Source organism: Nycticebus coucang, chromosome 18, assembly GCF_027406575.1.
Source record: "Nycticebus coucang isolate mNycCou1 chromosome 18, mNycCou1.pri, whole genome shotgun sequence".
In the NCBI taxonomy this organism is placed as follows: Eukaryota; Metazoa; Chordata; class Mammalia; order Primates; family Lorisidae; genus Nycticebus; species Nycticebus coucang.
Window position 1 is genome coordinate 40742395 of NC_069797.1, and position 27915 is coordinate 40770309.

At 40.1% G+C, this 27915-nt stretch overlaps 1 protein-coding gene, 1 non-coding gene and 1 pseudogene across 2 annotated transcripts in view; 2 read left to right on the forward strand and 1 right to left on the reverse strand.

Moving 5' to 3' along the window:
• Positions 1-27915, forward strand: part of PPM1D (protein phosphatase, Mg2+/Mn2+ dependent 1D) — a 65157-nt gene that overhangs the window by 27309 nt on the left and 9933 nt on the right. The window contains exons 3-4 of the mRNA XM_053570065.1: positions 9394-9518; positions 23945-24135. Coding sequence (XP_053426040.1) covers positions 9394-9518; positions 23945-24135 — 316 coding nt within the window. The remainder of the gene's footprint in view (positions 1-9393; positions 9519-23944; positions 24136-27915) is intronic.
• On the reverse strand, positions 2996-4597 carry LOC128570692 (breast cancer metastasis-suppressor 1-like protein; annotated as a pseudogene).
• On the forward strand, positions 7380-7510 carry LOC128571437 (small nucleolar RNA SNORA3/SNORA45 family). The gene has a single exon (XR_008375852.1). It is a non-coding gene; the product is annotated as a small nucleolar RNA SNORA3/SNORA45 family (small nucleolar RNA).

Consider the following 27915-nt stretch of genomic DNA (forward strand, 5'->3'; position numbering starts at 1 on the left):
AATTATTCTCCTGTTTTGTCTTTTTTCTCTTTGTTTTGGTTAGTCTTTTTATGCTTACTAACCAAATTGATATACTTTTCCTCTTAATGAAGTTACTTCTTAGTATTATGGGTTGTACTCATGTGCATTCATATTTATTTCATGGTTATGAATTGCTTGTTTTATTTCTGATAATGGCTCTGAGGGAAATAATATTTCAGTGGGCTATAAGGAATAATATATACAAGGTTTTTATTGGAAACCTTTCAAATAAATATGTGTCAGTGTCACCTTCAGAATCTGAACAGAGCAGCCCTTAGATTTCCAGATTCTTCTTTGAATCTGGTTTTGGGAAAAACTTCAGTTGGAATTAACCTTCAGCTTTTTAATGATTCAGACTTAAATGAAAGATTATTCTAAAAATCAAGGGAGTGAATAACATAAGAAAATTTAAAAATAACCCCCGGTACTGATTTTTTAGAAGTTGAGGATCTAAAGCAAGTTAAGTAGAATTCAGGATTTTCTTTTTTTTTTTTTTTTTTTTTATAGTGTTTCTTTTTTTTGTGATTTTTTTTGGCCGGGGCTGGGTTTGAACCCGCCACCTCTGGCATATGAGACCGGCGCCCTACTCCTTGAGCCACAGGCGCCGCCCAGAATTCAGGATTTTCTAAATAATTGTCTTTTTTTTTTGACACTCAAACATATCTTTTTATCATATACTAAATTTAAAAATACAAGTCTTATTAAAAAAAATGCTTATCAAATATTATATACACAAGTTCTGTCAAATACTGTTGGGTTATGACATTATGTATGTACATTTGCTAAGGTTAATTAGAAACAAAGTAGCAGGCTCAGCACCTGCAGCTCAGAGGCTAGGGCGCCAGACACATACACCAGAGCTGGCAGGTTTGAATTCAGCCTGGGCCTGCCAAACAATAATGACAACTGCAACCAAAAAATGGCTGGGCATTGTGGTGGGAGCCTGTAATCCCAGCTACTTGGGAGGCTGAGGCAAGAGAATTGCTTAAGGCCAAGAGTTTGAGGTTGCTGTGAGCTATGACACCAATGAACTCTACCCAGGGCCACAGCTTGAGACACTGTCTCAAAAAAAAAAAAAAAAAAAAAAATGCATAACTTCGATGCTGAATTCCAAAAGTCAAATGTTTTAAAATATGGCAACTGCGAAGTAGTGATCTGCATAGGATGTTTGTAGAGGTAAATTAGTAAGAAAACAAATGGAATCATGCAGATATTCCTGCCCTAAGTGTTAACAAGTAGATTTCTTCCTCATCCTCTTAAGTCTTACTGTAACCAATTAAAGTGCACAAGACCACCAGCAATCCTTGATTTGGTTGTACCCTAAGTATCTACAGCCAATTGTACTGCTGTATTAAGGGTTTCAATTCTTTGTAATGGTCCTGAGGTTTTGGAAGTTAATTTTGAATGCAGCTAAGGAGGCTAACATTTTCTTTTTCTTTCTTTCTTTTTTTTTTTTTTTAAGACAGCGTCTCGGGCGGTGCCTGTGGCTCAGTCGGTAAGGCGCGGGCCCCATATACCGAGGGTGACGGGTTCAAACCCGGCCCGGCCAAACTGCAACCAAAAAATAGCCGGGCGTTGTGGCGGGCGCCTGTAGTCCCAGCTGCTCGGGAGGCTGAGGCAAGAGAATCGCTTAAGCCCAGGAGTTGGAGGTTGCTGTGAGCTGTGTGAGGCCACGGCACACTCTACCCAGGGCCATAAAGTGAGACTCTGTCTCTACAAAAAAAAAAAAAAAGATAGCGTCTCACTTTGTCGCCCTCAGTAGAGTACTGTGGCATCACAGCTCACAGCAACCTCCATGATCTCGGGCTTAGGCGATTCTCTTGCCTCAGCCTCCCGAGTAGCTGAGACCACAGGCACCCGCCAGGACGCCCAGCTATTTATTTTGTTGCAGTTTGGCTGGGGCCAGGATTGAACCCACCACCTTTGGTATATGGGGCCAGTGCCCTACTCACTGAGCCACAGGCACTGCCCTGGAGGCCACCATTTTCTAAATTGCACCGAATGGCCTTAAAATACACAAATATCAAAGATAATAATATTAATTTGGGAATAGATTGAAAGGAATGATCCCTGTCTAGTAATACTTTGCCCTAGGAATAAAATTAGAATAAGGACCTAGATTTACCTCTGGAAAATTCGTACTAAAAATCTTTTTCAAAAGATCAGACCTGTATGGCAAACACCACAGTACTGTCAGTTACTGTTCACCATTTATATACTGCATCATAAATACCAGGTATAAATCCCTGCCCTTTAAAGGGTCACAAGAAGTACAGAGGTAGAAGTAGGTTATCACTTGACATTTATTTTACTAATTACCATTAAGTATAATTTGTAAAAATAGGTCACCACCATACAATCAAGGAGGAGGAGAAGGAATCTGCTATTCTGCAAAAGTGCTCTTTTTTTTTTAGCTTGCATGCTCAATAGTTTAATTTTGAGTAAAACAAGATTGTAAGATAAGGCCATCAGTTCTAAATAAGCTGATAATGCCATATCATATATACATACTACATTTATGTGTTTAAATTTTAGTTCTGATTTAACACTAATATACTAGTACAAACCATAGGAAAACATTTTATCATATTTATAAACACATGATGAATGACAAAGATATGGAAACTTTTATAAATTGTAGATACATGTAAATGTAGTCATAGTTAACTAAAGATAAGAAAAATTTGCATTTCTTTTTTGAAAAGTGAAAAAAAGTGTTTAGAAAGAAATTCTACCATACATAGCATACGTACTGCTCATCAGATCTTGAGGCAAATAAATGTAACACTCATGATTAAACTTTTATTACTGTTTCTTTTAATAATATATCGATATGAGATCTACTTCGAGTACTATCTACACATCTCTCACAGTACATTGAGAATATTAAGTTATTGAATACATTTTTTACTCCCATGACACATCACACTTGGTAACACTAATAAGGTAGATTTAGATAACACTTAAACCATGATTACGAATGTTTAATTGAATATTTTCTGTAGCTGTGAAATGTAAAGCTTAGATTTGCTTCCACTAGGCCTCTTAAACCAAACTTCATCACGGTTAATTGTTGTAATTATGGCCCTTGTAGGACATTCATCTTTTTTTTTTTTTTTTTTCTTGATGCAAATAGCAAAAGGATTTTATTCCAGCATGCTGGGGCTTGACTCACAACTCTTTTAGGAGTTGAGGAGTCAAGCCCTGAACAGCAGTTTTTACAAGCTTATAAAGGCAAAAACCAAGTAGGGAGGAGTAGCAGACATAGCAGGGGCTTTAGGGAGGGGTAGCAGACATAGCAGGGGCTTTAGGGAGGGGTAGCAGACATAGGGGCTTTTCCAGATAAGAAGAACTCTGGTTCATTACTCATCTATCTTAAGATCAGCAGTTAAACATTTGCTTAGCTTTTTTCTTTCAGAACCAGTTACCGGTTATCTGCTTCAGGACATTCATCTTTTTTATTAATACATATTGTTTGTCTGCATATATACCATTCATCATCATAATAAAGTCTTCCCTCTTCAGATCTAGCACTGTGCAGATCGTTTTCCAGTTTCACGGGTGGTTCTGTTTTCACTCTAGGTGGACCCCTGGTAGCCATTGTCTTCCTTATTGTTGTTCAGTCTTCATGACTGTCAAGATCTTGTAGCATATAAACTATATATGGACCTGAAACAACAATAGACTTTTTATCAGGACTGAAATGTTCCTTCCTCTTTTTTCTTGACTGGAGCTCATCATTCCACAGCTCTTACATAATATCAATGCCATGCCTATCCTCTTCCAGCCTTCACATCTTCTCTAGTTCACTCTGAGCTGTATCATACAATAAAAGCTTTTCACTCTCACAGTGTTAGTGAGAAGCTTGAATTTCACATTCATACTTGTTCTTTATAAATTCTAAGCAGAGCTCTCTATAGATTCCTGCTACCTTTGTACGAATTTGCATATTTTCCTGTAGAGTTGCCAGTGGTTCCAAATATTCTGGTGCTTTTCCAGCTATGACTTGTTGTAATTTTACATCCACTTGACTTAATTGTTCTTTATAAAGTTGATTTTTGAGATGGGTAAACTGTTTTTCAAGATTGGACATTTCATCTAAACATTCCATTCTTCTCCTTTCACAATCTTCATCATCCATTTCCTATGTATTTATTTATTTATTTTTTGAGACAGAGTCGCACTATGTTGCCCTTGGTAGAGGGCTGTAGCGTCACAGCTCACAGCAACCTCCAACTCCTGGGCTTAAGTGATTCTCTTGCCTCAGCCTCCCAAGTAACTGGACAGGTGCCTACCACAACGCCCGGCTATTTTTTGGTTGCAGTTGTCATTGTTGTTTAGCTGGTGTGGGCCAGCCTCAAACCGGCCAGCCTTGTTGTATGTGGCTGATGCCCTACTCACTGACCTCTGAGCATCGAGCCTTCATCATCCATTCTGAGCTTTCTCCATCCTCCGAGACGGAGGACCTCTCTGTGTCCTCATCCTCAGAGCTGCTCCTCTCATTTTTGTCATAGTCCACCTCCATCTCCTTGTGATGGTTGGTCTCCTTCTTATCCCCTCGGGAATGGACTGGCATTTTCCAGCCGTGCTGTTGCTTCCCACTTCTGGTGCCCAGCTTGGCCACCACCGCTTCAATGAAAGACACTCAGAACACCCTGAACCACCAAGCAGCCCAGCTCGTTCTCTAAATAATCACTTTTAACTAAAATCTTTCCTAGAATATTATTCATTGCCGAATCTTTTTTGCTTTTATTAAATCAAAACTGGAGGCTAGGACCATGCAGGCTTGTGCATATAATCCTAGCACTGTGGGAGGCCCAGGCAGGAGGATTGCTTGATTTTAGGAGTTCAGGATCACCTTGGCCAAGAGTGAGACTGAAAATAGAAAAATTAGCTGGACATTGTGGTGGGCACCTATAGTCCCAACTACTCTACAAATTCAAACTCTTGGGCATGTATTACTACTTGAGCCTGGGAGTTTGAGGTTGCTGTGAGCTATAACACTGTTGCACTCTACCGAGGGCAACAAAAAACATTTCACTTTCAGACCTCCTGTAAAAACATTTTGGCAACATCCCAGAGGCCCCGAACCACATTTTGAGAACCACTTACTTACTGTATGGCTTACCTTTTAAATATTCAGTCCTTCTGAAAATTGAAAATCTAAGCTGTGTAGTAGAGATACAAGTTAGTATTTTTTCTAGATGGCTTCTAGTGCTACTTGAACAATTATATATCTTTTCCTTACTGAATAGCAGGCTTAAAACCCTTCTTCAGTAGGAGATGACCTTGAATTAATTTACCCTCTCCTTGCACTGTTTCACTGATTATGATCAACATGGAATATTGTTATATTGTTTATTGTAGAATGACCCTTGAGTGGAACTGCATCTTTTATTTCTATGATTTTTAAAATCAAAACTTTATTAATCTTGGGTGGCACCTGTGGCTCAAGGGGTAGGGTGCCAGCCCCATAAACCGGAGGTGGTGGGTTCAAACCCGGCCCCGGCCAAAAAAACTGCAAAAAAACTATATTAATCTTAATATTAGCTCTGTACTAATAGCTTGGTGGTTAGGATGCCAGCCACATATATGGAGGCTGATGGGTTCGAACCCAGCCCAGGCCAGCTAAACAACAATAACAAGTACAACAAAACAATAGCTGGGCGTTGTGGCGGGTGCCTGTAGTCCCACCTACTTGGGAGGCTGAGGCAAGAGACTTGCTTAAGCCTAAGAGTTTGAGGTTGCTGTGAGCTGTGATGCCACAGCACTCTACCCAGGATGACATAGTGAAACTCTGTCTCAAAAAAAAATACAAATAAGAAACAATAAAATTCTTAGTATTGGTAGATCCCCTTTTCATTAATCTTACTTTAAAAAAATCTTTTTCTTGATTATTTTTTCTTATTTTTTTACTTAAATTTCAAAATTATATTTTCTTTGATTTTTAATAACTTTTTAAAAATAGTTCTTTTATTTTTTTTTTTTTTTTTTTTTTTTTTTTGTAGAGACAGAGTTTCACTTTATCGCCCTCGGTAGAGTGCCGTGGCGTCACACAGCTCACAGCAACCTCCAACTCCCGGGCTTAGGCGATTCTCCTGCCTCAGCCTCCCGAGTAGCTGGGACTACAGGCGCCCGCCACAACGCCCGGCTATTTTTTTGCAGTTTGGCCAGGCCGGGTTTGAACCCGCCACCCTCGGTATATGGGGCCGGCGCCCTGCTCGCTGAGCCACAGGCGCCGCCCTAAAAATAGTTCTTTTAAATCACCTAAAATACCATCTGGACAGTTGAACGGATACTCTTTGCCATTTGGAAGCAGGTATTGTTTTACAAAAATTATGCCATTTTATTGGAAGTTATTTTCTCACTTCCCTCTCTCCCACCCTAGGCAACTGGCCAGTGTACTGTTTTTCCAGCCTTCTGTTGCTGCTCAGTCAGCTCTCTGCATGTCAGGCTGTTCCTTTTTATGTGCTTTTTAATCATACAGGGCAACAAAAAGGAGTGCAATAAAAACAGCATCTTGTGTATAACATTTTTTTATCCTAGGTTTTAAGATTCTGTGTTTTAACCAGAAATTTGTCTTTTTATTCCCCAGAAACGTAGACCATAAAATCCTTGAACATTAAATGTTAAGAGAACTCTTAGTATAGTTACATTGGCAGCAGCTATTATAATTACTCAAATATTAAGTCTTAACTTCCAGGGTGCAGTTTTAGGAAAGAACAACAGGGCTTTAAGGTGGTATGAAGGCAAAATGTTGGCATCCCTTCTCATAACTGTTGTGTTTCAGCGATTCTTGTGAATGCTAGATTTAGTCTTTACTCTGCTGTTTGCTTTTGAGGACCAGTCTTAAAGAAAATGTAATATAACAAAATGATTGCCTTTGATATTTTAACTCTTGTTATGATCTACATGTTGATTTCAGAATTTAGAATTAAACCAGTTCTCAAAAGAGATGGTAGATTAGCAACTCTCTGGAATTTCTGTTATATGTTAATAATGTTTACAAAGTTTTCTGTTTCTTCTGTACTTGTTTCATCACTCCACTGCATTGTCTAATAGAGTTGCAACTAGCTGCATATGGCTGTTTAAATTAATAAAAATTAAATAAAATTTAAAAATGAACTCCTCATTTGCCCTTGCCACATTTACAGTGCTCAGTGGTCACATGTGGCTGGTGGCTACAGTATTGGACAGGGCAGATTGAATATTTCTGGGCAGACAGAATATTTCTGTCATCGAAGGAAGTTTCTTGAGACAGCATTATTCAAATCTCCTGGCTTGCCCTTTTCACCTAATATTGACTTCTACTTTAGAAAGAAAATTGAAGTTGTTTTTCTTTAATATTTGTGTTTTGGGCCGAGACTAGACTCACATCTTGATATAACTCTTGTCCTGGTGTGCTAGAGTCCTCGAAGAGAATCTGCTGGTCTTGATTCACTGGCAGGGAGAGTCAGTGCCCCTGTTAGTGCCCATATCAGTTACATTCCCTCCCTGGATTTTAGAAAGTGGGTTGGTGGGTGGTGCCTGTGGCTAAATGGGTGGGGAGCCAGCCCTTATACCTAGGGTGGTGGGTTCAAACCTATCCCCAGCCAAACTGCAACAAAAAAAATAGCCGGGTGTTCTGCTGTGGTGGGCGCCTTTAGTCCCAGCTACTCGGGAGGCTAAGGCAAGAGAATCATTTACCAAGAATTGGAGGTTGCTATGCGCTGTGACTCCATGGCACGCTACCAACGGTGATAGTGTGAGATTCTGTCTCTACAAAAAAAAAGAGAAAGTGGGTTGGCAAGTTATCTTTTCTCATACCCATGGGAGTTGGTACTTGTTGTAGTGTATTGTAAATTACCTACTTTTTTCTTCTAAAAAAAAAAAAAAAAAGAGAAATGAATGAATCAGTGAGTACATACTTATGTGGTGCGCTGACTTTGATACAGATTAAAGGAGATTGGCTTTAGTGGGCAAAGTTGAATCTTTTTATATTTTATGTCCTTAAATACATTTCAAAAAAATTTTTTTGTGTTTTTGTTGGCTTAGAGCCGTGGTTCTCAACCTTCCTAATGCCGCGACCCTTTATAATACGGTTCCTCGTGTTGTGCCCTTTAATACAGTTGCTCATGTTGTGGTGACCCCCAACCAAGCCACCCAGCCTCTCTCAAATATTTTCAGCCTACACTTGTCCATAGATGTGGAACCTGTGGTTACAGAGGCCTGACTGTATAATCAAAGGGTTTCTATATGTACATGGGACCTGAATGTTGAGGGGGTTTAATTAGATATTTTAGTGGCCTGTATTTTTGAGAGTCTTGGCAATCCTAATGTCAGATATGCTAATAATAGGGCTCGGTGCCTATAGCTCAGTGGCTAGGGCGCCAGCCACATACACCGGAGCTGGCGGGTTCGAATCCATCGCGGCCTTGCCAAACAACAATGACAACTACAACCCCAAAATAGCCAGGCATTGTGGTGGGTGGCTACCTGTAGTCCCAGCTACTTGGGAGGCTGAGACAAGAGAATCGCTTAAGCCCAAGAGTTTGAGGTTGCTGTGAGCTGTGACACCACAGCACTCTACCGAGGGTGACAAAGTAAAACTGTCTCAAAAAAAAATTGTTCATAGAAATGATCTTTTACTACTCTTACACCCCCACCACCTTTTTTTCTAGCCTTCTAGAGGAATATACCTTTCTGTTGACATTTGTTTAAATCATAGAAATTTTGAATTACAGAAATAATACACAGGTGTTTCTACTGCGATATTTCCTGCATATTTCTTAGATCAAAATATTAAGACTGAAGTACTGTTGTTCTGCCATCCCCAACAGAAATCCTCAAAACTATATAACTTTTCCTTTTTAGTTCATTTTATCACTGTTTTATCACTCTCTATTCATCTGTCTGTCTATCTATCTATCTATCTTCATTTTTTAGTCTCACTGTCTTACCCAGGCTGGAGTACAGTAACATGACCATAGCTCACACAGCCTTGCACTACTGGCCTTGAGGGGGTCTTCCTGCCTCAGCCTCCCAGAATGCTGGGATTATAGTCATGAGCCATTGTACAATTTATGTAAGTTCTTCTTCCTCCCTCCCAATATTTTTAGCCATCAAGTCATTTTTTAAACATATTTATATTCATTTTTCTTCAAATTACTTTCAGTTCTGTCTGGCCTACTTTAGTAATCTCTCATCTAATCTATCCTATTTTATATTTCCATTCTGAACAGAAACTTTGGCTTATTCATTTTTATATCTGAGACGGACGGGTCATTATTTTGTGATAATAAAATATCATTTTATTAGCTTTTTAATGCATTGAGCTACTTTAGTTGTTACATTTCATTTGGAATGTTTATGTGAGTTCTTTTTGTTTTTTAGTGTGATGAACAAGTCTGGAGTGAATCGTGTAGTTTGGAAGCGACCTCGGCTCACTCACAATGGACCTGTTAGAAGGAGCACAGTTATTGACCAGATTCCTTTTCTGGCAGTAGCAAGAGCACTTGGTAAGTAGGACTTACATTGGATGAAATCATATTGGATTTTCTATAATATATTGTTTTTATTTTTCTGTTTTTTTTTTTGAGACAGAGCCTTGTTTTGTGGCCCCAGGCTAGAGTGCTATGGCATCATAGCTCACAGCAGCCTCAAACTCTTTCCTCTTGCCTCAGCCTTCTGAGTAACTGGGACCACAGGCACCTGCCTTAATGCCCGGTTAATTTTAGTAGAGATAGGATCTCGTTCTTGCTCAGGCTGGTCTTGAACTTGTGAGCCTCAGCCTTTCGGAGGGCTGGGATTATAGGTTTTCTCCAATATATTGTGATAAAATGAGATTGAGAACTAAGCCCTTAGTTGGCATATGGTGAGGGTAGAGATATGATAATACTGTATTAAATGCTTTAAAACCTAAATGTGCTGGGCATAGTGGAGTGTAGCTTTTATCCCAGCTATTCAGGAGTCATAGGGCAGGAGGATTGCTTGAATTCAGGAGGTTGAAATTAGTCTGGGCAACATAGTGAGATCAGATTTCAAAAATGAATGAATGAATAACCATTATTTGCTGAAAGAAAGGAAGGAAAACCTGATTGAAGGGAGGATTAAGGTATGTATTTCAGTGTCATTTGTCCTTTGAAAATGAGTCACATTCAATGTTTTGCTAACTTCCATTATACTTAAATAAGTGCATGCATGTCTAAATTTAATGTTATGTTTAAAACTATTTTAAAACATCTTTTCCTACTTTAGCCCTTAATATTCCTCTTAAGAGCCTTCAAAGCTGATTTTTCTTTAGCTAGCAAAGTAGATTGTCCATGATTAAATAAAAAGTTACCTTTCTGATCTGCTTGTTTTTGGGAGGAAGACTAGAGAATTATAATTATGGAGATATCTTACCTTGGCTATGTTAGATGGGAGTAGTTTTTCTAAAGAAAATTTCTATGGAAAAAAACAGAAATTTGTACCTTCTTTCTTCTGTTACAGTGGTTCTCAACCTTCCTAATGCCACGACCCTTTAATATATTTCCTCAAAATAGCTGGGCGTTATGGCAGGCACCTGTAGTCCCAGCTACTCAGGAGGCTGAGGCAAGAGAATCTCTGTGAGGTTGGAGGTTGCTGTGAGCTGTGAGATGCTACGGCACTCTACTGTGGGCAATAAAGTGAAACTCTGTCTCTGCCAAAAAAAAAAAAAAAATACAGTTCCTCATGTTGTGGTGACCCCCGACGATAAAATTATTTTCGTTCTACTTAGTAGCTACAGTAGCAACAAAAATAATTTTATGGTTGGGGGTCACCACAACATGAGGAACTGTATTCAAGGGTCACGGCATTAGAAAGGTTGAGAACCACTGTTCTGTTAGATATTTAAGTACGGACTTGGTGTCAGGCATTATATTAATATCCTTTGGAGATATAATAAAGATATATTCTTGCCCATCTAGAGTAAAACCATATGGTTGGGGATATAGGCAATAAACAAAGAATTTATAAATCACTACAGATTAGGAAATACATAGAAGAAATAAACAGGGTGCTTTGATATATAATTTAGAAGGAAAACACTATTTTAGTGTTGTATTTCATGGAAATGTCCTTTTTAGGAAGTATTTTTGAATTTTAGGGGGCTTTGTTTTGTTTTTTTCAAATTGGTTGAACAACAAGAAATTTTATTTTATTTTTTTGGCTCTGCTCCTGTGGCTCAAGCGGCTAAGGCGCCAGTCACATACACCTGAGCTGGCGGGTTCAAATCCAACCCGGGCCCACCAAACAACAATGAACTGCTGCAACCAAAAAATAGCCGGGCGTTGTGGGTGCCTATAGTCCCAGCTACTTGGGAGGTAGAGGCAGGAGAATCGCTTAAACCCAGGAGTTGGAGGTTGCTGTAAGCTGTGATGCCATAGCACTCTACCCAGGGCAACAGCTTAAGGCTCTGTCTCTTTAAAAAAAAAAAAAAAAAATCTTGATTTTTGAGATGAAGTTGTGCTGTGTTGCCCAGTCTGGAGTTTAGGGACTATTCACAGGTGTGATCATGGCACACTACATCATCAAACTTCTGGGTTCAAGCATTCATTCTGCTTCAGTCTCCTGAGTAGCTGGACTGCAGGCATGTGTCACTGGTGACTGACCCAGGAAGTCTTACTTTATCTGAGATTTGAAGGCTGAAAAGGAGCTAGTCTCGTGGTTATTCTGTGGAATAATATTTCAGACATGGATTCTAAAGTGGAAAAGAACTTGGCATGTTGTAGGAATTGTGAAAAAGCCAGTGTTGGCTGAGGTAGAAATGGGTCATACGCATGGCAGATATTTGCCTTGTCATCTAATTGTAGTGGGATGCATTGAAGAATAGTAAGCTAAGGAGTGATAACATTATCTGTTTTGCCTTTTATTATTATTATTTTATTTTTCTTTATTAAACATGCCTCAAGTACATGATTTGCCTTTTTTTTTTTTCTTTTTTGTTGCAATTTGGCCGGGGCCAGGTTCGAACCTGCCACCCTAGGTATATGGGGCTGGTGCCCTACCCACTGAGCCACAGGTGCTGCCCATGATTTGCCTTTTAAAACAGTTATTCTGGGACCAGGCACAGTGGCTCTTGCTTAAAGTCCTAGCCACTTAAGACGCCAAGGTGGAATGATGGTTTGAGCCTAGGAGTGTGAGCTCTAATTATCACTATACTTTAGCCTGAGCAACAAAGCAAAATCCTGTATTTAAAAAAAAAAAAAAAATTGGGGCTTGGCGCCTGTGGCTCAAGCAGCTAAGGCACCAGCCACATATGCCTAAGCTGGCAGGTTCGTATCCAGCCCCGGCCCGCCAATCAACAATGATGGCTGCAACCAAAAAATAGCCGGGCGTTGTGGCAGGCACCTGTAGTCCCAGCTACTTGAGAGGCGGAAGCAGGAGAATTGCTTGAGCCCAAGACTTGGAGGTTGCTGTGAGGTGTGATACCACGGCACTCTACCCAGAGCGACAGCTTGAGGCTCTGTCTCAAAAAAAAAAAAAAAAAAAATTGGCTCAGCACCTATAACTCAATGGTTAGGGTGCTGACCACACACACCAGAGCTGGCAGGTTTGAACCCAGCCGGGGCCTGCTAAACAACGACAACAACAGCAACAACAACAAAAATAGCCAACAAAAAAACTACAGGCAGGAACCTGTAATCCCAGCTACTTGAGAGGCTGAGGCAAGAGAATTGCTTAAGTCCAAGAGTTTAAGGTTGCTGTGAGCTGTACGCCATGGCCCCCTATCAAGAGCAACATAGTGAGACTCTGTCTCAAAAAGAAAAAAAAAATTGTGCCTGTCGTGTACTACTGTCTCTTCTGATCCTTGATCAAATGCACATAGCCCTAATCTTTGAGGAGTCTGTAATCTAATCTAATGGAGGGAATAGACAAGAAACAAATGATAATACCATTTTCACTGTACTGCCCTTGGGTAGAGTGCTGTGGCGTCACACAGCTCACAGCAACCTCTAACTCTTGGGCTTACGCCATTCTCTTGCCTCAGCCTCCCGAGCAGCTGGGACTACCGGCGCCCGCCACAACACCCGGCTATTTTTCTGTTGCAGTTTGGCCGGGGCTGGGTCTGAACCCGCCACCCTCGGCATATGGGGCCGGTGCCCTACTCACTGAGCCACATAATATCATTTTTTAAAGTGTCATAAAAGAGTTAAAACAATGTGATAAGCCAGTAATTTGTGAAAGAGGGTAGCAGAGGAGGGCTATTCCAGAAAGGATGGTCAAGGAGCATTCTTTATGGAGGTGGTATTTGAGTAAGACCTGAAGGGAGAAAAAGGAGTCAAGCAAAGTAGCAGTCAAAGCAGAGCCATAGCACACAAAGGCCCTTAGGGAGCTAGTGGTCATTTGATTTTTGGCAGGGAGGAATAGTGTCCAGAATATATTCTTTTTCCCTACTAATTAATACCCTCATTTCCTTTTGGGAAATTATATCTCCCTTACTAAATAGTTCTAGTTTGAACATTTCTGTTGAGTCCTTTTATAAAACATATAAAAGTTCAGTCTTCTGAGGCTGAGGCAAGAGAATCGCTTAAGCCCAGGAGTTGGAGGTTGCTGTGAGCTGTGTGAGGCCACTGCACTCTACCGAGGGCCATAAAGTGAGACTCTGTGTCTACAAAAAAAAAGTTCAGTCTTATGATCCTGGTTAGGCCAATCAGATTCTGCACTGTAGGATTTTAAATTTGAATCTAGTAAGGGCACAAATTTTTTTTAATTTTTTAATTTTTTGCTAATTAAAAAGTGTCTGTAATTAATTCATCCTAGTGAGATTGGCTTCCTTTAGCACCTGCCTCATTAAAGTTGGATTTTCTTTATGTTTGCTTAGAACTCTCCTGTTTCCATACGTGGCTCTCCGGCTTCTTGTCTAATCAGTGAGCTACTTGATTTTCTTCTAAATTGCCTTTTGGCTTAAATTAATCTGAGCTGGAAGTTGTTTTCTGTTAGCAAAGTATCCTAATACAGGAAAGAAAGAACTTGGTGTGTTTGAAGAATAGGAACAAAGCTAAAGTGAGAGAAGGAAGGTAAAGATATAAAATGGGGGTGAGGCTAGGAATCGTGGCTCACGCTTGTAATCCTAGCACTCTGGGAGGCCGAGGTGGGTGGATTGCCTGAGCTCACAGGTTCGAGATCAGCCTGAGGCAGAGCAAGACCTTGCCTCTAAAAATAGCTGGGCATTGTGGCAGGCACCTGTAGTCCCAGCTACTTGGGAGGCTGAGACAAGAGAATCGCTAAAGCCCAGGAGTTTGAGATTGCTGTGAGCTATTGACGCTACTGCAGGCACTCTACTGCGGGCGACAAAGTGAGACTCTGTCTCAAAAAAAAAGAATTATAAAATACATACAACATACACGTAACTTAGCGTAATCTTACCATTTAAGTGTGTAGTTGATGTGGTATTAAGTACATTTACAGTTGGTTTTTGTACTGACTTCTTGAGTGGAAGGAGTAAAATTTGATATAGCAAGGGATGTCTTCTCAATTTAGACAATTCTTTGCAGGAATTTTGCTACAAAGGTAAGAAGAGAACTGGGGCCTTACTCTGTTGTCCAGGCTAGTGTGCGATGGTATTGTCATAACTCACTGTAGTCTCAAATACTGGTGTTCAAGTGATCCTCTGCCTCAGCATCCTGAGTTTGTGCAAGTATGCACCACCATTCCTGGCTGATTTTTTTCTTATTTTTGGCATAGATAGGGTTAGTTGTCCAGGCTAATCTGGAACTCTTGGTCTCAATCAGTTATCTTACCTTATCCTCCCAAGTGTTGGGATGACAGGCGTGAGCCACTGTGTTCAGCCTTGATTTTTGTTCTCTATCACATAAATATTTTCTCTTCAAATTCTTTATTTATTTATTTAGAGACAGAGTCTCACTTTGTTGCCTGTGGTAGAGTGCCATGGCGTCACAGCTCACAGCAACCTCAAACTCCTAGGCTCAAATGATCCTATTGCCTCAGCCTCCCAAGTAGCTGGGACTACTGGCACCCGCCACAGTGCCCAGCTATCTTTTGAGACAGTGGCAGGGGTAGGTCTCAGTCTTGCTTAGGCTGGTCTCAAACTCCTTAATTCAGGCAATCCACACACTTCGGCCTCCCAGAGGAGTGAGGCCACTGTGAGAAACCATGCCTGGCCTATTTATTTTTTTAGAAAAAGCATCTCAGTGTGTTGCCCAGACTAATTCGTACTCCTGGGCTCGAGTAGTCTTCTCGCCTGCCAAGTAGAAGGGAGTATAGGCATGTACCCTTCCTCCAGTCTAATAATAAAGAATAATATATATACTGTTTTCTTGAGTTTACCTTGTTGTATGCTAATACTTATTGGCCAAAAGGAAGTTGAATGCTAATATGAAGAACCATGCTTATATTTTATGGCTATTTTTCCTACTGTTTTTTGGAAAGAGAAATCTTATCACAATTGGTACCCTATAGTCACTGATGATGATCATATTTACTTGAGAACAAATGTAGCAAAGCTGCCTTCTAGTGGCTGTTTGGTAGAATTGCATTTTATTCATTGAACAGGTATTTTTTGAATCTACCCTGTTTCCCCGAAAATAAGACATCCTCCGAAAATAAGACCTACTTACAGGGAAGATAAGACGTCCCCTGAAAATAAGACCTAGCGCATCTTTGGGAGCAAACCTTAATATAAGACACTGTCTTATTTTCGGGGAAACAGGGTAGTACATGAAGCCCTGTACTATATGTACAGTTAGGTACATGATCTTTGCCCTCGTTGAAGTTATAGTCTAGGGCAGAGGAAAGGTTTTCATCACATGTAACAAAAAGAACTGAAAAATTTCTATTCTTAACTACTTATATATGTACTGATAAGAACTTAAAATTAGGGATATTTTCCCAAGCCACAGAGACCAGATAAGTGATATTTAGACTGAGATTTGAAGAATTATTAGAAGTTAAGAGAGGAAGAAAAGGGGTGGCACCTGTGGCTCAGTCGGTAAGGCGCTGGCCCCATATACCGAGGGGGGCGGGTTCAAACCCGGCCCCAGCTGAACTGCAACCAAAAAATAGCTGGGTGTTGTGGCGGGCGCCTGTAGTCCCAGCTACTTGGGAGGCTGAGGCTAGAGAATCACTTAAGCCTGGGAGTTGGGGGTTGCTGTGAGCCGTGTGATGCCATGGCACTCTACCGAGGGCCATAAAGTGAGACTCTGTCTCTACCAAAAAAAAAGAAAAGAGAGAGGAAGAAAAGGTGTTGTGGCTCGCCACCCGTGGCTTAAGTGGCTAAGGCACCAACCACATACACCTGAGCTGGTGGGTTCTAACCCAGTCCCTGTCTGCCAAACAGCAATGACGGCTGCAACCAAAAAATAGCCGGGCATTGTGGTGGGTGCCTGTAGTCCCAGCTACTTGAGAGACTGAGGCTGGAGAATCACTTGAGCCCAGGAGTTGGAGGTTGCTGTGAGCTGTGATGCCACGGCACTCTACCCAGGGTGACAGCTTGAGGCTCTGTCTCAAAAAAAAAAAAAAAAAAAGGAAAGGTGTTGTATGTATAGAAAGCAGCATTTTTGAAAAGCTTGGTAATAGGAAGATGCATGGTTATGTAAGGAACACTGAAGGCCAGTGTAGGCTAGAACATAGATGTGGGAATAACAGATAAGACTAAAATGAAAAAATACTACATCGTATGAACTGTGGTAAAGAATTGTGTCTTTATCTTAACAGTAAATTATTATAGAGTTAGGGTGGGAAACATAATTAGGTTTGCGTTTTCTTTAAATTGTAGTAAAATCCATATACTCATAACTTATCATCTTGCCATTTTAAGTATATAGTTTAGTGTGGTATTAAGTACATTTACACTGTAGTGCATCGATCATCACTGCCATCCATTCTATATTTGTGAGGGTTTTTGTTTTGGTTTGGTTTTTTGCTCTGTTGCCCCAGCTAGAGTGCCATGGCATCTTCATAGCTCATAACAACCTCATACTCCTGGGCTCAAGTGATCCTCCTGCCCCAGCCTCCCAAGTAGCTGGGACTACAGGTGCCCGCCACTACACTTAGCTAATTTCTTCTATTTTTAATAAAGACAGGGTCTTTCTTGCTCAGGTTGGTCTCTTAACTCCTAAGCTTTTAAGGGATCCTCCTGCCTCAGCCTTCTAGAGTGCTAGAATTACAAGTATATGTGTTTTAAAAAGATGATTTTAATTGCAGTTTTGAGAGTGGATTAGAGGGGGTGAAAAGTTACTGGGAAGCTATCAGAGATTACAAGGGGTGGGAATAGTGGTCCTGAAACTTCCTAGGGGTAAGGATTACAGTATAGCTTGTGAACTGCTGGCTGCCGTGTGCCACTGGAGCAGGCAGGGAAGATAGGCACCAGAAGATAGGTGTCTTCTCTCCTGGAGTACTTTCAGGTGCCCTCTATTGAGGAAAAGGGGAAAAGGGACACTAGGGAAGTTCTGTTTGCCAATATTCAAGGCATATCCCTTCAGAACCTACAGAAATGATATTTTATAATCCTATTTTGGTGTACAAATACTAGCCCAATAATAAAAATTCTTAAAGAGCCAGTTCTGATCCTCACTAGTTATTTGATATTAGATAAAGCCATGTTGGGCTGGGCGCGGTGGCTCATCCCCTATATTGCTAGCACTTGGGAGGCCGAGGCGGGTGGATTGCCTGAGCTCACGGGTTCAAGACCAGCTTGAGCCAGAGTGAGACTTGGACTTGAAAAATAGCCAGGTTTTGTGGTGGGCGCCTGTAGTCCCAGCTACCTTGGAAGCTGAGGCAAGAGGATTGCTCATGCCCAAGAGTTTAGGTTGCTGTGAGCTGTGACGCCATGGCACTCTACCAAAAGCAACAAATGAGACTCTGTCTCAAGAAAAAAAAAAAAGTCAAAAAGCAATAGATAAAGCCATGTAGCTGGTTATAAATATGAATCATCTGGTGAATGTGTTAGAAGTTCAGATTCTAGAGACGTTTACTGGCAAATTGAAGCAACTTGAGCATCAAAACAAATTATAGCAAGAATAAGCTGAAATATATTGAGTAAAAAAAGAATCCATAAGCCCATACTGACACTAAAAAGATCATGAAGAGGTAGATAGAGGAATGAAAAGCTCTTTTTGTTATATATATATATATATATATATATGTATGTACATACATGTTTTTTGTTTTGTTTTCAAGACAGAATCTCACTGTGCTGCCCTGGAGTTTTGAGAGCTGTGGCATCATAGCTCACAGCAATCTCAAACTCTTGGGTTCAAGTGATTCTCCTGCCTCAGCTTCCTGTGGTAAAGAATTGTGTCTTTGGGCGGCGCCTGTGGCTCAAGGAGTAGGGCGCCGGTCCCATATGCCGGAGGTGGTGAGTTCAAACCCAGCCCTGGCCAAAAAAAAAAGAATTGTGTCTTTATCTTAACCGTAAACTATTACAGAGTTGGGGTGGGAAACATAATTAGATTTGTGTTTTTTAAAATTGTAGTTGGGACAACAGGTGCCCACCACAACACCTGGCTAATTTTTCCAATTTTTTTTTGTTTGTTTAGATAGAGCCTCAAGCTATCGCTTTGGGTAGAGTGTTGTGGCATCAACAGCTCACAGCAACCTCCAACTCCTGGACTTAAAGGATTCTCTTGCCTCAGCCTCCCAAGTAGCTGGGACTATAGGCACCCACCACAACGCCCAGTTATTTTTTTGGTTGTTATTGTTTGGCAGGCCCAGGCTGGATTCGAACCTGCCAACTCTGGTGTATGTGGCAGGTGCTGTGGCGGGTGCCTTAGCCGCTTACAGGCGCTGAGCCTAATTTTTCCATTTTAGTAGAGACGGGGTCTCACTCTTGCTCAGGCTGGTCAGAAAGCTCTTTTTTACAAAGACTATCATCTAACAAATGTAGTTAGAATGTTCTAATTCTGTCATAAGTTTAATAACTGATGCGTAGGCTTGGTGCCTGTAGCTTAGTGGTTAGGGCACTGGCCACATATACCGAGGCAGGTGGGTTTGAACCCATCCTGTGCCTGCTAAACAACAATGACAACTGCAGTAAAAAAATAGCTGGGTGTTTAGGGTGCCTGTAGTCCCAGCTACTTGGGAGGCTGAGGTAAGAGAATCGCTTAGGCCCAAGAGTTAGAGGTTGCTGTAAGGTGTGATGCCATGGCACTCTACCAAGGGTGACATAATGAGACTGTCTCAAAATAAATAAATACATAAATAAATAAAAATAACTGATGCATACAAGAATCATCAATGGGGCTGGATGTGGTGGCTCACACCTGTATCCTAGCACTCTCAGAGGCCAAGGTGGGTATATTGCCTCAGCTCATGCATTCAAGACCAGCCTGAGCAAAAAGTGAGACCTCGTCTTGAAAAATAGCCAGGTGCTGTCGTGGGTACCTGTAGTTCTAGCTACTTGGGAGGCTGAGGCAAAAGAATCACTTAAGCTCAAGAGTTTGAGGTTGCTGTGAGCTGTGACGCCACTGCACTCTACTGGGGGTGACAAAGTGAGACGCTGTCTCAAAAAAAAAAAAATCATCAGTGGATGCTAAAATATGGCATATTTTGGTGCAGAAGAGAAGTTATTTCCTACAGACCCCAAATGTCACCCTACAGATTACTCATGAGTTACAAACAGAAAAAGGCACCTTTTAGTGCCTGTAGACCGCATTTACACCAAATAACCGAACTTGGCATTGCCAGTAATAGGGCAGACTCTTCTCAGGTGATACTCTGAAAAGGACAGAACTCCTGAGATACAGCATTATGGCCAAAAAATAGTTTAACCTATCACTTAAGTCCAGGAGTTTGAGGTTTCACTGAGCTATGATGATGCTACTGTACCGTAGCTCAGGCAATAGAGTGAGACCCTGTCTCACAAAACAGAAAACACACCAAAAAAGTGTAATCTGAGCACAAACCTTTGTATAGCATAAGAACATGAGAACAACTAGACAAATGTAAATTAATGGTCATTCTGCAAAACAACTGGCCTGGACTATTCACAATCATCAATACCATGAATGATAAAAGCAGAAAAAAACCTAGGGAATTGTTCAGGGATGGAAACAACTTAAGAATTACAATTAAATGCAAGGAATGATCCTTGAAGAAACCTAGATAATTAAAAACACATTATTGAGAGGCAATTGTGGGAGATTTGAATATGTACTTTATATTATACACAGTATAGTAGTTATGAAATTTCCTGAGTATGGTTATGTAGAAGAACATTCTCAGGCTTAAGAGAGATGAATGCTAAAGTATTACTGTTTAGAGGAGAAATGTTTTTTTGAGTCTATAACCTAATCTGAAATGGTTTGGCAAATAACTATCTCTATCCACAGATGACAACATTGTCTGCATAAAACAATCCCAGAGAATCTGCAAAAAAGCTACTAGAATTAATAAGTGAATTCAGCAAGGTCACAGGATCCAAATTCAATGTACACAGTCTATAATGTGTTTATGTACTAGAAATGAATGGTTCAAAATGAAATTTAAATAAGTATCCTTTATACTTGCAGCAAAAAAACATGAAATTCTTAGGTATAATTATAACAAAATATGCATAAGATTTGTATATGGGAAATTACAAAATGCTGATGAAAGAAATCAAAGAAAACCTACTATAGCTATGCCATATTGTTGAATTGGGAGTTAAAGTATTAAGACAGCATTTCTCCCCAAACTGATCTTTAGGATCAATGCAATCTTTTTTTTTTTTTTTTTTTTTGCAGTTTGGCCGGGGCTGGGTTTGAACCCGCCACCCTTGGCATATGGGGCCGGCGCCCTACTCACTGAGCCATAGGCGCCACCCGGGATCAATGCAATCTTAATCAAAATGCAGAGTTTCAGTAATTTAGAGGAAATGAGTTCTTCTTCTAGAAATGTATCAAGGTTTAGTGAGAAAGAAAGATATTAACTGGATATTGGAAACTAGTGATTTGGGAATTGTCAGTAAAAGAGTTGGAAACTTGAAAGGATAGTTTCATCAAAGCAGTGTGCATGTGTGCTTATATACACACAGGCATCTCTGGAAGGATAATTACATAAGACTAATAGCTGTTTTCTATGTGGAGAACTGGAAAGCACAGGGATAGGAAAGGAAGAATTTTCATGATGTATACTTTGGTATGCTTTGATTTTTGTATCATATGAATGTATTACATATTCAAATAAAAGCCCAAATAATAGGGGAAACAGCTTTTTAAAAGCCCAAATAATAGAATAAAAATTTTTAAAAAACCCCCCAAATAAAGAATAAAATGCAAAAAAGAAGGAAAAACAATGAAACAATAAAAAGAAAAAAAATAATAAGCCCAAATAATAGGGAAAACTGCTTTTGAAAGTTTTGAGCATCACTTCTGAACTCTATAATTGCTGCCCTAATATTTATCTTTACTGCCTCCATGTTCATTTTTATTATTTCATCAAAGGGGTGCTTTGTTTTGCTGGTATAGAGAGGTAAACATGTCTTTGTGAGCTGACTTTGATTATAATTAACTTTTAGTAGTTTCATGTGTCCTTTTTGCCTTTTTGAAGATTGAATTGCCTCTTTGAAAAGACTGGTTAGTGGTGATTTTGCTATTTTAGCATGGAGTAATTGATTTGAATTATTCTTTCCTTGGACTCCCAAGTGTGTTTGAATTGGCCCATATTTCTGATGAGAGCTAATGGGGAGCTAAATATGGAAGGGAAAGGACAAAGAGCTTTCTCTTGTTATTTAACAAAAAGTCAGACCTACTGGAAACGGAACAAAAACTCTTTACCCTCTTGTCTAAAAACCTTTTGCTTTTAATTTAGGCCTTTTCTCCCTTGAGTACTCCAAAGCAAACAAAAGAAATTCGTGTTTTCTTTGTCTCCTTGTCCTCACTTTTTGGGAGCAAGCAAAAAATGTTTTGCTTACGTTGTCTTATGTATTACAGACAAATTGCTTGTTCTCTAAATTGGTTTTTATTCTTCTATTTCAGTTGTATTGACCTTTTTGATTGCTTGAGTCAACCATAAGTTTTTTCTGTTGAACATTTTGAGGTTTATATCTAATAGGTCTAGTAGGCAGAAATGTAGGTATTGTTTTATGTGCAGCTGAAACATGGAGGATGATACGTAAGAACCTTCCTTTCTCTGGCTCACTGAAGGGGGACAACTTTTTTTTATTTGTGATAGTTTCAAGCTGTCGCCCTTGGTAGAGTGCTATGGTATCACAGCTCACAGTAACCTCAAACTCTTGGGCTCAAGTAATTCTCTTGCCTCAGCCTCCCAAGTAGCTGGGACTACAGGTGCCCTCCACAATACCCAGCTATTTTTTTTGTTGCACTGCCAGCCTTGGTGTATGTGGGTTGTGCCCTACCCACTGAGGGGTACCGTCCTGAAGGGGGAAAACTTTTGCTCTCCAAAGACTGGTCAGATGGTAGGTTAAAAGCATAAAAGTGCTCATTTTCTCTGAAATTTTCTTCTAAGCAATTGACACTTATTTTGTAAGTTTTCATGTAGGTACTTCACTGACCTAGAAGTTAACAGGTTTTCAGATTGCCATTGGTACTCCTAATTGTGGGAGTTTCCCTCATTCTGTCCTTCAAAATTATCTTGGTTAATCCTAGCCCTTTGCTGTTCCCTATACATTTCAGAATCAGCTTGTCAAGTTCTAAAAATCCCTGTTGGCATTTTAGTTGGAATTACATTGACTTTGTAGATTATTTTGAGAGGAATTAATGCCTTTATAAAAAGTCTAATATTAAGTTATCTATGAATCTGGTTGGTCTTTCTATTATGTATTATTTATTCGATTTAGTAGTGTTTTTAATGTTTTAGAATCTATATTCTTGTTCATAAACAGCTTATTTACCTTTTATTATGTATTCTTGTTATAAATGCGATTATTGAAAAAATTGTATTTTCTATTTGTTGCTGTTGTATAGAAATATAATTGCCTTATGTATTGGGTTTGTATTTAACAACCTGGCTTTACTTTCCTATCCTATTTTTTCTTTTTCTTTCTTTTTTTTTTTGTAGAGACAGAGTCTCACTTTATCACGCTCAGTAAAGTGCCATAGCATCGCAGCTCACAGCAACCTCCAACTCCTGGGCTTAGGTGATTCTCTTGCCTCAGTCTCCCGAGTAGCTGGGACTACAGGCACCTGCCACAATGCTCTGGCTATTTTTTTTTTTTTTTTTTTGGCCGGGGCTGGGTTTGAACCCGCCACCTCCGGCATATGGGACCGGCGCCCTACTCCTTGAGCCACAGGCGCCGCCCCTGGCTATTTTTTTGTTGCAGTTTGGCTGGGGCCGGGTTTGAACCCGCTGGTGCCCTACCCACTGAGCCACAGGCAGCGCCCACTATTTTTTCTTTTTCAACTCATCTGTCTTATTTATTTTTATATCTTGGTTCTTGCTGGGAAGGACCAAGGTAATATGGGAAGAGATGTGATGATATAAGGCATAGTTTTCTTATTCCTTCATTTTAAAGGGAATATTTTTAACACTTTACCTTTAAGATGTTTCTTATGGAATGATGATGGATATTCTTTATCAGACTAATTAAGGGACTAATTTTCCCCCTAGTGTGCTAGGAATAATTTTTTTTTTTTTTGTAGACTTTATTGCCCTCAATAGAGTGCCATGGCATCACACAGCTCACAGCAACTTCCAACTCCTGGAGCTTAGGAGATTCTCTTGCCTTAGCCTCCCGAGTAGCTGGGACTACAGGCCACAATGCCCAGCTATTTTTTTTTTTTGCAGTTTGGCTGGGGTCGGGTTTGAACCCACCACCCTCGGTATTTGGGGCCGGCATCCTACCCACTGAGCCACGGGTACTGCCCAGGAATAAAATTTTTTATCATGAATGGATTTTGAATATTACCAAATGGTTTTTGCATCAATTGAGTTGAATTGTGTAGATTTCTTCATTATTCTGTTGATGTACTTTACTCTCAGCTTCCAAATAACATTTCTTGCTTCTTCTGCTCTCTTACCCCAGGTGATTTGTGGAGCTATGATTTCTTCAGTGGTGAATTTGTGGTGTCTCCTGAACCAGACACAAGTGTCCACACTCTTGACCCCCAGAAGCACAAGTATATTATCGTAGGGAGTGATGGACTTTGGAATATGATTCCGCCTCAAGATGCCGTCTCAATGTGTCAGGACCAAGAGGAGAAAAAATCCCTGATGGTGAGAAGTGATTCAATAAATTGATAATGTTTTCTAACCATCGTTTTGGTATTTTTGTCATGGGTCTTGAACATGAACTAAGGAAGGATGTTCAGCTTGGGTAGATTTTTTGCAGTTGCCTGGATTTACTAGTAGGTAAAACATTGCCTTTGCAGCTCCTAATCATTAGAGTAATGAGATAGGAAATAAATAAGTGAAACTAGAAAATAAAACATGCAACTACTCACTTCAGTATGAATGGCCCTTGATTTAATTGTGAAGGCTGGGCACAGTGGCTCATGCCTGTAATCCTAGCACTCTGGGAGGCTGAGGTGGATAGATTCCTTGAACTCAGGAGTTCGATCCCAGCCTGAGCAAGAGTGAGATCCTGTCTCTACTAAAAATAGAAAAACTAGCTGGGCATCATGGTTGGCGCCTGTAGTCCCAGCTACTTGGGAGGCTGAGCCCAAGAAACTGAACGTTGCTGCGAGCCATGCGAATGCCATGGCACTGTACTCAGGGTGACAGAGTGAGACTCAAATAATATATATGTATATTTGAGAGAATCAGGTATGGTGGCGTGTGTCTATAGTCACAACTACTTGGGAGACTGAGGTGGGAAGATCACTTTAGCCTAGGAGTTTGAGGCTGTAGTGTGTTCTGATTGCACCTGTGAATTGCCACTGCACTCCAGCTTGGGCAACATGATGAAATCCATCTCTTAAATATTTGAGAGGGAAGCCGGAAAGTAACTAAATTTTTTTGGATGTTTATGGTGACTTTATTTATAATTGTCAAAACTTAGAGGCAGGCTTGGCGCCTATAGCTCAGCAGCTAGGGTGCCAGCCACATACACCAAAGCTGGAGGGTTCAAATCCAGCCTGGCCCTGTCAAACAACAATGACAACTCCAACCAAAAAATAGCCGGGCATTGTGGCGGGCGCCTCTAGTCCCAACTACTTGGAAGGCTGAGTCAAGCGAATTGCTTAAGCCCAAGAGCTTGAGGTTGCTGTGAGCTGTGACGCCACAGCATTCTACCCAGGGTGACATAGTGAGACTCTGTCTCAAAAAAAAAGAAAAAAAAAAAAAACTTGCATGCAACCAAGAGTTCCTCAGTGGGTGAATGAATAAAAGGACCGTGATAAATCTAGACAATGGAATATTATTCAGCACTAAAAAGAACTGACCTATGAAGTTTGAAGAGACATGGAAGAATATTAAATGCATATTACTAGTTGGAAGAAACCAGACTACGAAGCCTGCATACTATGTGGTTTCAACTGCATGCCATTCTGAAAAACACAAAACTGTCCTGGAGACAGCAAAAGGATTAGTGGTTGCCAGGGTGTAGAAGGGGGATAAAGAGGTGCACGGAGGATTTTTGGGAAAATGAAACTATTCTGTGTATCACTATGATACCCATCATTACACATTTTATTCTGTGAAATTAATTCAGTCTTAAAGCTGCTAAAACTTCAAATTATTCTGAGCCTTGAGAGGAGTGTGAGTGTGTAGCCTGAGTCATGCAGCAGTCAGTTGCAAATTCTGCCTTTTTCTTCCTTCCTGTAAGTAATTCAGCGGAGCAATTAGCACCAGAGATAACACCCTTTAGATTACTACCCATCCTTGTGGTTTAATAAAGTAATGTTCTTTGGAATTCATCAATCTATATATAACTCAGTGTTTTCAACCTTTTTTATCTCACAGCATACTTGAACCTATAGTTAAATTTCTGTGGCACACTGAAATTATGTTGTTCAAAAAAAGGAATATACTTACTGTGCTTTGAACTTCTTTTGAAAATAATTTAATTAATGATCTCTAAAAATTTTCACAGCACACCTAAGATCCTTTCATGGCATATCTGTGTGCTCTGGCACACAAGTTGAAAATCACCACTATAATCCATCAAATCATTGTAATGTATGCACTGGTCTCATGTGGAAAATGTAATCCTGCTAAAATTTCTCTGTCTCTGCCTATGTAAATAACTTTAGTTTCTCCACTTTGGAATGCCGACTCTTTGTTTGAGTTGGTCTCTTTTAGGTGGCCATCCTCAAGCTTTGTGTGCTAAAAAATTGTATTTAATTATTTCTTTAATTTTAGCGATTCTTTTTTTTTTCTTAGTTTGGATTACTATGAGGGCATATATGATTAAGTTACATTGTTGGCTTGTAAGGTAAAGTCTGAGTTGTAATCATGTCCTTCACTCAGGAAGTATGCCATATATCTGTGCATTATACCCATTAGGTGGGAACTTACTAAACCTCCTCCTCCCTCTCCCCTTCTTTTTTTTTTTTTTTTTGGAGACAGATCCTTACTTTGTAGTCCTTGGTAGAGTACGGTGGCATCATGACTCACAGCAACCTTAAACTCTTGGGCTCAAGAGTACATGTACCACACTTTATTAATCCATTCATGTGTTGATGGGCACTTGGGTTGTTTCTACATCTTTGCGATTGTGAATTGAGCTGCTATAAACATTCCAGTGCAGATGTTGTTATGGTAAAACGATTTATTTTTCTTTTGGGTAGATACCTAGTAAAGGGTAGAAATACTAATTCAAGAGTTAACAAGAGTTTGATAAATCTGTGGCAATATATGAGATAACTGAAGAAGACTGTATGGTAAAAGAGGACACAATGTTAGGGGGACCCAAGTCAGCAAGATTCAGGGAGCTGAGGGAAAAAGGCAGGTAAGGTAGTAGACGTGTCTTACTAGATTTCTTTTTTTCATGAAGCTTTGGTGGGAAGGGAAACAAAGGCACACTGAAAAAGTCCTTTGGTGAGTCCTCAAACCCTTGGGCATGTGATAGATTCATGAATTAGAGATTAATGATGTTTTTCATGAATTCTAAGGTGCATTTTTTTCATCTTTTTACGTCTCTGAAATTGTAGTGCTTTTCCTCAATGGTGTATCTTAGTTCAATCAACTGTTTTTTCTTTGTTTTGTGGCACATTAAAGTGATGCTTCCTTAAGCCAAGGCTCAGGATGTTCCACATAAAGAAACAATCTAATTGCTCTGGTAAGACAGTAAAAGTGTAAAAAATTATAAAAAGAACATTAGATTCTATTAGTGAGTTTTGTTTACCTATACTAACTTGATATTTTCTTCCCTTTTAAAGTAACTTTTTCCTAAAGTTACAGTGATGACTGAGAGACTGAGTTTCTTTTTGCCTTTCTTTCTTTCTTTTTTTTTATTTTTTTGAGACAGAGTCTCATTATGTTGCCCTCCGTAGAGTGCTGTGGCATCACAGCTCACAGCAACCTCCAACTCTTGGGCTTAAGCGATTCTCCTGCCTCAGCCTCCCAAGTAGCTGGGACTACAGATGCCCACCACAATGCCTGGCTATTTTTGTTGTTGTTGTTTAGCAGGCTTGTGTGGGTTCAAACCCACTAGCCTTGGTGTATGTGGCCGGCGACGACATAACCACTGTGCTATGGGTGCTGAGCCATCAGTTTCTTAATAAAAAGATAAAAATAGATGAATAGTGAAATTGAACCATAGGATAAAGCTTTGTGGTATTTTTGTTGTTGTTGTTGTTTTTGTTTTGACTCCTGGTATATGGGGCCGGCACCCTACTTCTTAAGCCACAGGTGCTGCCCATAATAAAGCTTTGTTCTATTGTTAGCTCACCACCCCCTGTATTTGGGCCGGCACCCTAGTTCTTAAGCACTGCCCATAATAAAGCTTTGTTCTATTGTTAATTTTTTTTGAAACAGAGCCTCTAGCTGTCACCCTGGGTTGAGTGCCATGACATCACAGCTTACAGCAACCTCCAACCCCTGGGCTCAAGCGAT